This window comes from Microchirus variegatus (assembly GCF_963457635.1).
Source record: "Microchirus variegatus genome assembly, chromosome: 20".
Taxonomy (NCBI): domain Eukaryota; kingdom Metazoa; phylum Chordata; class Actinopteri; order Pleuronectiformes; family Soleidae; genus Microchirus; species Microchirus variegatus.
The window spans coordinates 19,502,236-19,515,427 of NC_139821.1; the positions used below are offsets into that span (position 1 = coordinate 19,502,236).

General features: G+C 39.7%; 2 protein-coding genes across 2 annotated transcripts; one reads left to right on the plus strand and one right to left on the minus strand.

The window, feature by feature from the left end:
* Nucleotides 1–1,657: 1,657 nt before the first annotated feature.
* Nucleotides 1,658–7,286, plus strand: LOC310941828 (extracellular calcium-sensing receptor-like; the record flags this gene model as incomplete). Its single annotated transcript, XM_083907076.1, has 10 exons — nucleotides 1,658–1,673; nucleotides 1,739–1,742; nucleotides 1,794–1,982; nucleotides 2,120–2,408; nucleotides 2,482–2,568; nucleotides 3,122–3,313; nucleotides 4,263–4,796; nucleotides 5,227–5,451; nucleotides 6,156–6,279; nucleotides 6,385–7,286. 10 exons carry the CDS (start codon nucleotides 1,658–1,660, stop codon nucleotides 7,284–7,286), a joined length of 2,562 nt encoding a protein of 853 aa, XP_083763202.1.
* A 1,420-nt stretch (nucleotides 7,287–8,706) lies between these two features.
* Nucleotides 8,707–12,806, minus strand: LOC310941829 (extracellular calcium-sensing receptor-like; the record flags this gene model as incomplete). Its single annotated transcript, XM_083907077.1, has 11 exons — nucleotides 8,707–9,063; nucleotides 9,206–9,286; nucleotides 9,393–9,858; nucleotides 10,538–10,668; nucleotides 10,773–10,869; nucleotides 10,946–11,076; nucleotides 11,169–11,747; nucleotides 11,838–12,038; nucleotides 12,111–12,263; nucleotides 12,363–12,469; nucleotides 12,587–12,806. 11 exons carry the CDS (start codon nucleotides 12,804–12,806, stop codon nucleotides 8,707–8,709), a joined length of 2,523 nt encoding a protein of 840 aa, XP_083763203.1.
* Nucleotides 12,807–13,192: the final 386 nt, after the last annotated feature.

Sequence of the window (13,192 nt, forward strand, 5' to 3'; positions counted from 1 at the left end):
TGCCCGTCTGACCATCATAGGGGCCAGAGCCTTCAGCCGCTCTGCCCCCGCCTCTGGAACTCCCTCCCCCTGGCATCAGGAACATTGTCTCATTCCCCATCTTCAAATCCCATCTGAAAACCCACATTTTAAAACAGGCCTACTCCCTCTAACTTTCTTTTAGCAGCCTCCATGATGTTCTTAAAGCTCACATAGAGTGGTCCTGTTGCACATATGTTAGTTATGGAGGTCTACTTACACACATTAACTTGTTTTTATGGTCAAAAACCTCCTAGTTGCTGTAAACGAGCCGATAGTTCCGATGTTTCTCAGCAATGGCTGAACTGTTTGTTTCGAATCTTCAGGGCTACTTAAACAAGGTAATGACGCAGATACACACTAAAACAGCGTTAATTGGAACTTCCGGTCTAGTTCTAGTGATATCACTGGTACTCGTACTGCATTTGAATGTACATGTGATTGATAATTTATTATTTGTATGTTCTGATTTTTAATCGGACCCCAGGAAGACTAGGTTACAGCTTCTGCGTGTATTGTCCTTACACTAGTGTAGTCTTATTTCCATCATTTGTTGTTTTTGAAATAACAGTTTGCAGTGCAGTTGCAGTAAATACAGTTTCATTGTTGCATAGTCCATTTTAGTCAGGGGGCTACTTTTAGTTTTAATATTTCATTTTTAGATTTTATTTCCAGGACATGCATACACTAATTGTTGTATTTGTTTAAAAGATGTCAGCTCCCTACCCCCATCCTGCAGGCCTCAAAATCACCAACGCCTACAACATACAATCATAACCCCCCGCCACCGACACCCCTCACCGACCCCTGCCCTTCCCAACAAAATCTCACTCTGAACTGACTTCAAAACTTGAGAGCCTTGATAAACTATTGCAGAATTTTGGACAACATTTATCAATAAAAGTTCTAGAGACACCAAAGGTTGGGAACAACAAAATGAAATAGGAATATACCAAAAATCAAAAACAAGAAAGGTAATATACTTAAGAATTAGAAGGATCAAAGATAGATACATATTACTAATATGAAATAAAATACATCTAAGTGGCTCTGTGGTGTAGTGTGGATGGATCGGTCTGTTGCGAATGAGCTGATGATTTGCTAACTCTCAGCTAGTTGCTAAATCATTAGCATCACAGTCACCACTCTATACACAAAGCTGTCATTCACACATTATTCAAGCATCAGGCTGGTTTGTTATTCAAATTAATACCAGATGTTCACATGCTCCTTTTACAGCTTATAATACGATCATGTGATTGAACACAAGTTTCGATGTGTGTAACATTTGCATTTTAAAACAACAATACTGTTTTTTTACTCTGTGACGAGCAGCTGATTGCCTGAAAAAAAAAAAAACAACTCTGGAATGTGATATCACCACACCCTAACTAGGAATCATTCACAGTGATCAAACAACCCAAATTCAAATACAAAGTTTATGGTTTTAAGACCCACAATACTGGGATTTGAAGAATGTAGTGGCTTCTTACATATTTGTATATATATTATATATTTATATTATATATTTTATATAAATATATATATATATACATACACACCAACAATTTGCATTAACCCACATTAGTTCCTGATTGTGGACGACTGTCCAATCCAAAGCTGGACTGTCATTAATAAGATGCAAGACGAAGAAGGTTTGATATTATAGCCTTTATAAAGTGCCTCATCTTGTGCTCTGTCCCTCTCATTCTCTCCTCAGCCAAGTGAAACATTATGACTTCACTTGCTTTATTTTCTCTGCTTTTCTCTTTCAGTGTCCTCACTTTAACTGATAGTTCACTTTCCAGCATCACCACCTCAAAGTGCACTCTTCTAAACAGCTTCCAGCCAGGATTTGTGGTCCAGGGTGACTATGTCATTGGTGGGATTTTCCCCCTTCATTATAATCTGAAAATGCCGGACCTTAACAGCACCTACAGACCACCACCAATAACTTGCAATGGGTGAGTTTCATAGATGGTGGGAAGATTTTACTTACTTTTTCTAACTGTGCACTCTTAATATAAAATGGAGTAGACTGAATGTGTTTAGAATCATTAGAGTTTTTTAAATGAACACACTACATCTGTATCAACCACAGATTTGATCCCAGGGCTTTCCGGTGGGCTCAGACTATGAGACTGGCAGTGGAGGAGATAAACCAAAATCCTGTGCTGTTGCCAAATCACAGTCTGGGCTACAAAATCTTGGATTCATGTGCATATCCACTGACAGGACAGAGAGCTGTTTTATCAATGCTGAATGGGATGAGTGAGGAAAACTCTTCTTTATGCACAAATGCCTCGTCACTCCTCGCTGTGATTGGAGCTTCTGGATCTGCTCAATCTATTGTTGTGTCAAGAATCCTTCAGCCATTCAGAATCCCCATGGTAACAGTGACTTTTATTTAGGTGAATCATAAAAAAAATAATCTTAGTAACACTGTGCTCTATTTTTACACAGATCAGCTACTTTTCTTCGTGTGCATGTTTGTCAGACAGACAGAAATATCCAACCTTCTTCAGAGTAATTCCTAGTGATGACTACCAGGTACAATGTAAAACATGTGGTCAGTTATTGGTTTCAGTGAAAACTCGAAACATTTACTACATCAGAAATAATTATTAAAACTACCTTTAAAGCTTTAAATTGTAAAATTAAAACTATGTATAAAAAAGAGGCAAATATTTATACACTGACAAATGGATTTAAATATATAAGTTTTCTTCTTTACTATATTCTGTTAGTGTTCTTCTCAGGATTGGTCATAATGATTAATCACAGGTGATAATCAAAAGAATATTGATGTTTTGTTTGTTGTATGTTTGTAAATTTATTTTTCATGGTTCATCTTTCTGCTTGTTTCAGAGTCTTAGATATACAGCACTGCTTACATTTTATTAAGATGGAACAATGCTCATATGTGTCGTCCCAAATAATACATTAATATTTATTTGTGCTGCCAAACTTTCTTGCTTAAATGTTTACAGTATACAGGCATGTAACAGGGCACAAAGCCAAATAATTTATGAAGATATTGTTTTCAGTTTTTAATGTCTGTGAGTTTTAAACTGAGTTGGTTGTCTATTTCTGTTGAGCCCAGGTCAAAGCCTTTGCACAGCTGCTGGTGCACTTTGACTGGACTTGGGTGGGGCTGCTGCGAGAAGACAATGATTATGGCCGCTTTGCTGCAAAAGGTTTACTGAGAGAATTACAGGAAACCAAAGTATGTGTGGCGTACCAAGAAATGATTCCTCTGCACTACACTCGCCACACAGGACTAAGGATAATGAAGGTATGAACACGCGGTGTGCACTGTTGACTTCTACCTTTAAATTGTAAGTGGTCTGTATTTGTATTGAGCTTTTCTTGTATTGATGACCACTCAAACCTGCTTTACACACAGTTTTTTTCTCATTCACCCATTCACATACATTCACACATTTATACATTGCATCTATGTGGAGCACGTTTTTTTGTGTCACATATCTTTCATACCCTTTCACACACTGTAATGTAAGGTGTAAGGTGAAACATCGGCATTTAGAAAAGTGGAACCAAACCCTCAACCTTTCAGTTGAAAGACTCACTTTACCACTGACCGACCGTTTCCCCTTTAATGTGTTCTTAACACTAGATAAAATAATAATAAAACCCTCTGGAACTCTAGGGGCTGGGTAGAGTGGCAATTTGATGGTATAAAAAATTAACTTTTACAGCGATAATGACTTTCTGTTTCAGTTAAAGTCACTTTTGTGCTACTAACACATTAACTCATAGAGCCATTAAATTTCCTATCTGTGGACCTAATGTTGTCATTACATTTAGAGAAAACTGTATCTTTGTCTCACTTTAATCCATTTATCTCATCAGGCCCACATTAGATACAGAGAGGAGAGTCAAGGCATGAATTGTAACTCTATGACCATGTATTAATAAAAATCTTTCCTAAGAACATCACGTAATTAAGTCCACAATAAGTCAACATATGTGCTTTCAATCAAAAAGGACAAAGGAATCATAATCACAAAACGCAAGACAATGTCCAGAAAATGAAGAGGTCATACCAAGAGGAAGATGAATAATGTCACAGGTGAAACTATTATGGCAGAGTACTTTGGATAAAAGTACATAATTGTGCATCAGCTCAGTGTTTTTTTCAAAATATTTTTTTCACTGTGCCAATCTGGGTTTTTCTTATTGTCACTCAGTTTTGTTTTTGTCTTTTATTTGATCCTGTAAAGGTGATGCTTAGCTCTACTGCAAAAGTGGTGGTGGTATTTGCAGGCGAGGGGGTGATGACACCTTTCTTGAGAGACTACATGGCTCAGAACATCACTGGAATCCAGTGGGTGGCAAGTGAAGCTTTGGTCACAGCATCAGTCTTTTCAGGGAGAGAGTATTACCCTTACATGGGAGGAACCGTTGGGTTTGGCATCAGAAAAGGTCATATCCCCAGACTGGGTGACTTCCTGCAGACTGTAAACCCTAAGAGATATCCTGACAATGTCCTGGTGCATGAGCTGTGGGAGTCTCTGTATGGTTGCAGTCCTTTTCCATCCTCTGTCACTCAGATGCCGCCCTGCTCAGGGCAGGAGTCTCTGCTGGAACAGCACTCAGCCTACATGAATACATCCAGCCCTAGAGTCGCATATAATGTATATAAGGCTGTATATGCCATTGCTCATTCCCTGCACAACCTCCTTCTCTGTCAGCCAGGGAGGGGGCCTTTCCAGAACAACTCATGTGCTCAGAGTAACAACATACACCCTTGGCAGGTACTGTATAATCCACTATTACTTTACCATTACAAACCGTGGGTCACAGCCCAATGGTGGACCTTAGACCACGATTACTATCTCCCATTTACCAAAGTCATGCAACATATGACAAACATATTTTCTGTATTTTAAAAAAAATCTAAATTAAAATATATTAAAATGTATTTAAATCTTAATGAAATATGTTTATTGTTCCATTGTTGATGCAACACTGGACTTCTAATTTATGGCCAAAGAGATAATTGCAATTATTTCTGATCAATGTTGACATTGATTTACTTGGGACGAGATATGTTAATTTCAATGTGATGTGTTCACTTAAAACCTCAAACTCTGAAGACTGGAAAGCATTCCATGACAGCATTTTTCTGAAAAACCTTGTTTAATGCAATTCAGTGTTTCATTCTGTGCATTTCTAATTTTCAAGCTGCAACACTACCTCCAGGAAGTGACATTTCATATTGCTGGTAAAGAGGTGGACTTTGATGCCAAGGGTGACTCTGTACCCTATTATGATATTATCAACTGGCAGAGAGGCCCAGAAGGAAACATTGAATTTGTCAACGTGGGTTTGTTTGATGGAACCAAGGCTGTTGGAGAGGAGCTGTTGATCCAGGAGGATGGAATAATGTGGGCAGGATATCAGAGTGAGGCAAGCTGCTCACACTGTGTTTTTACCTTCATCAGATGCCAACTGTTGAAGTTCTGTAGGTTGAGATGGAGGTAAGTCAGGTGGACAGAACCGACTGGATCTGATACAGGGTCATTTGTTTTCATACACAACGGAGATTCAAAGCCCAGCTGGACTATGATGTGTTTGGTGACCGACTATCCACTGTTGTTTTCCTCATGAATCTTTCTTTATGGAATGTAAGAGTGAATGGTTGTATGCTGGACTGGTGACCCGTCCTTGGTCTGAACCCGCCTTTTGTCTTATTTCAGCTGGGATTGGCTCCAGCTCCCCGCGACCCTCATGTGCAGGATAAAGACAATGAATTAATCTTTCTTCATGACACTGAAAGCTTCTTAAAGAGCTCTCATGGATCTACAGATAAATATATTCGACAGAACCACAGGTTATGGAATAGATTAAGGGCAGGAACCCAGTCCTTAGTGTACACCTTGTAACCATGTGACCATCAAAAATTTGTATGATGGCTACCAGCATACCTGTAGTCTAGACTGACATCTGCAGACCAAATATATCTAACCAACATAAAATTCAAAACACTGTGTTAAACACACTCCAAGTAGTAACAAATACTGTATTGACAAGTGGTTTTGCGGAATTTCCCATCAGTCAATAGATGAACCAATACAATTTACCAATATCAGCACATGGTCTTTCCTATCTAGGTGCCAGTATCTGTGTGCAGTGCCAGCTGTCTTCCAGGCTCCCGGAAGGCTGTCCGTCGTGGGGAGCCTATCTGCTGCTTTGACTGTGTACCATGTGACAGTGGCAAAATTAGCAATCAGACAAGTGAGTATAAGCTGAACAATTAAAACTAAAAGCAAATCCATTACTTTCAATTGTTGTACAGAAGTAATGCAATACTGACAAGTGTTCATTCATTCTTCCCTTTAGACTCAGTAGATTGTACAATTTGTCCTGAGGACTTCTGGTCAAACAACGACAGAACAGCCTGCATCTCCAAGAAAGTGGAGTACTTGACCTTCGATTCATTGGGAATAGCCCTGACAGTGATGTCTGTGGTGGGCGCCTGCTTCACTCTGGCTGTCTGTGGAGTCTTCTTCTGTCACAGACACACAGCCATCGTCCGTGTGAATAACTCTGAGCTCAGTTTCTTTATACTGTTTGCACTGACTCTGTGTTTCCTGTGTTCTCTACTTTTCATTGGAAAGCCAACATATTGGTCCTGCATGCTGCGCCACACGGCCTTTAGCATCACATTTTCACTGTGTATTTCCTGCATCCTGGGGAAGACCCTGGTGGTACTGGCTGCATTCACTGCCACCAGGCCAGGGCACAACATCATGAAGTGGCTGGGGCCAAAGCAGCAGAGGACCATTATCTCCAGCTGCACTCTAGTTCAGGTGGTTATCTGTGCTGCCTGGCTCATTGATGTTCCCCCATTTCCTTCCAGAAATACCCAATATGAACATTCAAAGATCATACTGGAGTGTAATGTGGGCTCTAGCCTGGCATTCTGGTGCGTTCTTGGATATATTGGTCTACAGGCCTGCCTGTGCTTTGTATTGGCTTTTCTGGCTCGAAAGTTGCCGGGAAACTTCAACGAGGCCAAGTCCATCACATTCAGCATGCTGATCTTCTGTGCTGTGTGGCTAGCATTCATCCCTGCTTATATCAGCTCCCCTGGAAATTATGCAGATGCAGTTGAGTCATTTGCCATCTTGGCCTCCAGCTTTGGCTTATTGTTCTGCCTGTTTGCTCCAAAGAGTTACATTATTTTACTGAAACCTGAAAAGAATACAAAACAGCACCTGATGGGGAAAGAAAAGAAATAATGAAACATAAATTAACCGCAAAATAAAATGTTTATTGTTAAATGTTGTTTTACCCTGTAGTCACAGGTGTTTTATGACATTGCACATGTAGTGTATAATAAATGTAATTAAATTGATCTCACCACTTCATTGTATTATACTTTCTTGAAGAAAGAAATCGTATAAAAATATAAACAATTCATCTAAGATAAAGATGTGAGTTTGAATTCTGGTTTGGTCAAGGGCATTTCTGTGTGTAGTTTCCGTCTCTCTGCCTGCGAGTGGGTTTTCTCTAGTTTCCTCCAACAGTCCTGCAGATCAGGTTAAATGGATACTACTGACTGTGCGTATGAATGTTAGTTTACATCAAAGACAATACCATTGTCTTAGTTTTTCACATTGTTTGCTGTTACTTACTTCCTTGCATTGTATTAAAATGTGCAGAAATGTCTGACTGTTCAGGTGTGTCTGATGTCAGTGTGACCTGCAGACGGAAATAAAAAGAGTTTGGAGGAGCTGTGTGAATCAAAGCACTACTCAGACTGGTGTAACATGAAATCTTTTTTTTTTTTTACCATCTTGGGAAACTCGGGATGTGGCATCTGTCACTAGCCTAGGTTCAGACCTGAACTTCACACTGAACACTTCAGTGAATCCTTCTGGACAGATGTTCACACCAGGTCTCGGGTTTTTGTTTATGCATAAACATCTTTGTCATGCACTGTTGATCAAAACTGTTAATGTATTGGTTAAAACATCATGCAATAGAGCATCTGTGACTGAAGCGCCTACTTCAGTATCGTGGACCTTTGAAGTTATCTTTGAGGCCACCATTGACCTTGGACCTTGGACCTTTGATATTTATCATAGTTGTGATAGATATATTGTTTGACAGATATATGCTACAACAGGATAGAGTGATCATTTAATTGCTTGTGTAACATTCCTGAATAAACACTGCCAGATACTGGAAAGTGTCTCTTCTTTTGTGGAAGTTACATTTCTCTTTCTAAATTTTGAAACAAAATAATAATCAACAGCTTATTCATTATGTATAGCAGTGAAGAGCAATGAAGCTCCCATTTCAAATATTTTTTACTGACAGGTAAATAGGTGATTCCCCCCACTCATGTTTTCAGGATTTTTCCCTTAGAATGAATTTCAACCATTTTAGTTCTCATTTGTTCTAGAACTTAATATTTTCTGAATAGTTTTTTGGTGCCTATTCAACAAACCATATGTCTGCTTAATAATACAACATATACTGTAGATCAGTATCCTATTTATGCAAGGCTTCAAAAAGTTTTTTCTTCTTCCCAACAACCATGGATATTGCGAATAAATAAAATGAGATCAGTCCAATAATATGAAGTGATATGAAGTGCCACTTTCAGTCTGGTCTGGTAAAGCATATAATACAAAAGTACCAACAATAGTTAGTTCATCTGGTATATTTTCCAGTCACAACTTTCTTATTATTTCTGTCAGGTTGTAGTAAAATAATATAACATTTGGGGACAAAAATACACAGTAATAGTCCAAAACTGGAAGCTAATATAGCAAATATCTCTACAGCCACAGTAAATTTCCCAGGAGAGCTAACATATGCTGGTATGAAAGTAATCCACACAGCCCAGAAAATCAGCATGCTAAATGTGATTAGCTTAGCCTCATTGAATGCATCAGGTAACTTGCGCCCGAGGAATGCCAGGAGGAGGCAGAGGAAAGCCAGGAGTCCAATGTAGCTCAGGACCAGGTAAAATCCAGGAGGCCATGTCTCTTTACACTCTATAACAATCTGGTTATGTAAAAAAAAAAGAGCATCAATAGTAATACAAGACAATTTCAATGGACTATGAAAAATGCTCTATGATTTACAATGTTGGTATAGTACAAAAAGAAAAGAATCTGAAGGAGCTATCAGAGAACATCATTCTTACTTTTCCAGTTGAGGCTTGATAGTTTGTGTTCCTAAAAGGGAAAGGAGGTTCCCCCAACAACCAACCAGCACAGAGACAAATCTAGTAAGATAGGAAATAATAATAATAATAATAAAACAAATATATATATAAAAAGTTCTAAAATCTTCCAAACTTGAGGATTAACTTAGTTTTCAAACTTTCTCACCTGAGGAGCTGTAGTGCAGAGGATTAGTGCTCTCTGTTGAGAGGGCCCAAACAGCTTAATAACCCTGGAACCAGGTACTGTTGCCTGGAAGGCCAAGAGAACAACAATGGTCTTTACAAGGAGGCAAGACAGGCAGAGGACAAAGCTGAGCCCAAACGCTGCCTGCCGGAGCCTGCATGACCACACAGATGGCTGACCAATGAACACCAGGGAACACAAGAAGCACAACTGCAGTGAGACAAGGAGCAAGAAACTTATCTCTGAGTTGTTGGCCTTGACAATTGGTGTGGAGCGGAACCGGTGAAAGATGGTGGTGATGATGGTTGTCAGGACTACACCCAGCAGAATGAGTAAGAGCAGGATGACGCCCATGGTGTCGGAAAAGGACAGGAACTCTTCAACCCCGGCAATGCATTTCACCTTGTCTTTGTCTGACCAGTGAAACTCTGGACATTTGGTGCACTCACTGGAACCTTCAAGGGACATTTAGAAACACACACACACACTGCTGTGTTTGCAGACACGACAACCACACATCTCATGATTCAGCTTCTACTGACATAAGGGTTTGCTCCATCAGTTTCACAAATATTTAAACACATTTCTGAAGCGTGGCTCAATTATCATCAAAGCTGTTGACACAACATATGTTGTGATGTGACTCTATACAAATACATTTTGTTTTAATTCCTTCCACCAAAACAATACAAACAGCTTGTATATGTTTATGTCTTTCAGAGAATCAAATAAAAACTTGTGTGGTCAATTAAAAGACGTTTTATTTTTCTCCTTTTGCTGAAGTAATAGATAAAGAAATAAATTGCATTTACAGTACTACATTTATTAGAACGTAATTGTTCCCCCTTTAACATGTTATGGAGAACAACAGACATGACTAATATGTTTACACTCCATAACAACAGTGGCAACATCATTGGTATTGCATTTTGAAGGTCAGTGTTTAATGATACAATTTGCAAAAGTGTGGTTGAGAATGTTATTTGAGTGAAAACAGTGGGATTGTACTGGGAGTTCAGCAGTTTGAAGTCATGCTGATACACATGCTTCTTGTTTACAGAGTACATAGTTTTTGTGTGAAATTCATGAAGGTCAACAGCTTCACAGTGTATATGGATGAAGAACACTCAGCACCTGTCTTGTTACTGATCTCTCCATCAGCACAGGGAAGACAATCAAAGCAGCAGTGAGGCTCTCTTTGTCGTCTGGCCTTTCGACTGCCAGCAGGACATGGAGCACTGCACTGAGACACTGGCACCTGTGGAATGACAAGACTTTCAAAGCAATTTTTATTTCTGATGAGATGCTTATTCAAACTATTAACATAACATGTTTAAAACAGACATGTAAGAGATGTATGACCTGTGACTGCCCTCTTGTCCATACAATGGCACTCTGCTCCAACTGCAACTGTTGTCCAAGTGGAGCTGAACCATCAAAGCTCCCCACTTTGACAAACCTGGATATATGTTTGTAAAAAAAAAACATGGTTACACATACAAACAGTTGTTTTCCCTTTCAGTGTAATATTTTACCTAATGTCACCATTGCTGTCCTTCTGCCAGTTAATGATGTCATACAGAGGGACTGGCTCTCCACTGGAGTCAAAATATACTTTCTCCTCAAACTGGTCAGTAAATGTTACTGTTTTCAAATGATTCAGCAGCTGAATGTAAGAAGGAAGAAAAACAATACTGAATGACAAACATAAAAAATCACATAGAAAACACATGATGTTTTTTTTAATGTTTAAGTTACCTCTGTGGAAGTAAATGGTATGTCTTTATCACACTCCCCTGTAAGCCCTGTAGAATCACAGTTGAGCAAAGTGTGCAGAGCGTGGGCTATAGCATACACAGCTTTGTACACATTGTAGGATATTCTGACCTGAGATACATCAGTGTAACTGCTGCTTGTTTTGCGCAGATCCTCTGCACCTGTGCACACAGGCTTCTCATCAGCCAACATTTTTAATGTGAGCTTTTGTTCAACAGTTCGCACAACCAAGTTATGTAAAGAGTCTGATTTGTCATCAAAAGCATCTGATCCCATCTCATTATTTACAGCACCTGCTGCATCAGTTTCAGATCTGTTTCTGAACTGTAATCTACAGCCAAACAGGTCTTCCCAAAACATGTTCACAAATTCCATCCCTGGTTCAGGGGATGGCCGGACATTCAGCAGGAATTCTTTCAAGGTGGGGATTCTGACACCAGGAAAGGAGAAGCCCAATGTGCCCTCTAGGAGAGGGTGGAAGCTGAGTGAGGTCAACACACTAGCAGTCACCCAGGATTCACTAGCTACCCACTGGATCCCTGTCACATTTCTTTTAGCCAGCTGTGAGGGCATGTGTAGAAATATGATTATCATACCTTACTGCATGAAAGATTCTTGACATGAGTGACCACACAATGCATGATGGTTCACCTCTGAAAACAGTTCCAGTAGCTGACCCTCTGGGGCGAACACCACGACAACCTGTGCATTTGAACTCTGCAGCCTGCCTGCCATTATTTGTATCTCAGCCTCTGTGGGTGACTTGCTGATCGTTAGATGAAATGCCACACATCCACCTCGCTGCCTAAACTGGTTAGAGAAAGCTTGGATTCCATAGTGACTGTAGTCATCCTTGTAAATAAACATAAATACTTTGTAACACATTGGTACATTTTACTTACAAAAGCAAAGTCATTTTCTCACCGTGGTCCCTATTGTTCCCACCCAGAGCCATTCTAAGGATGTTACCAGTTGTACAAGGCCTCTAACTTGAAAGAGATCACTTGGAACAGTCCGCAAGAAGGATGGGTACAGTTTCTTGTCAGTAAGGCAAGTACAAGTGGCAAAGTAACTCACCTAAATGTAAGAAACAAAACATTACTGTTCTTTTAATAAAAAAAAAAATCAGTTTTGTGATCTGAAAAACTGTGATTTGCCTTTTAATACTTTTCTCACCAGTGGGATGTTGAATGGGCCGAGAGTGTGAGCAACAGCTCTTGTAGGGGAAGAGGATGCAAGGCCGATCACTGCAGACACAGGAGACCCAGATAAACACAAAGTCTCTGATTGTTTACTGTAATCCATTTTCTCCTCTGTCATGTTCTTTCCTTTATGTTCGTGCAGCACTGTGTTTTCATTCCGTTTACTACCAATGTCCTTTGACATATTAAATCTGTTACCAGTTTTTGCAGTTTGTTTCTCTTTTGTTGTCACAACTTTGACATGGCTGATTAAAGGGAACAGAGCTTCCATGCTGGTGTGGACATTGTCACAGCTGTCCATGATCCTGAAACCAAGTGTGACACCTGGTAACAGACTTGAATCGCGATTAATTTCCTCCACTGCAAACACCATGGTCATCAACCAGCGAAAGGCTCTGTGGTCAAAACTGCAGAACATTGAACACAGCTGAATTCATTCTTGGTATTTCATGAGACAGAAAACAGTACAATAGAATATGTAAGCACAGGCAACGTAAGAGAAAGTATTCACTGTAAAAGTTTATGATTTTCACGATGATCAAACTCACCCACTGCAGTGTGTGAGGTGTGGTTTGGTAGAGTAGCTGTGTTGTGGCTCAGATGCCACATAATGCAGAGGAAAAAAACCACCAATCACAATGTCTCCTTTTGACTGCATGGCCAAAGACTCTGTTTCTACAAGATTTACACACTGATGTGAAATAGAATCCCAACCACCTTGTCTTTGTTTCCTCCAAACATTTAATCTGTCACTTGTAGCCTCCTGTTCCTTTATTGCATCTCCCTCCAAACGATCAGGAAGAC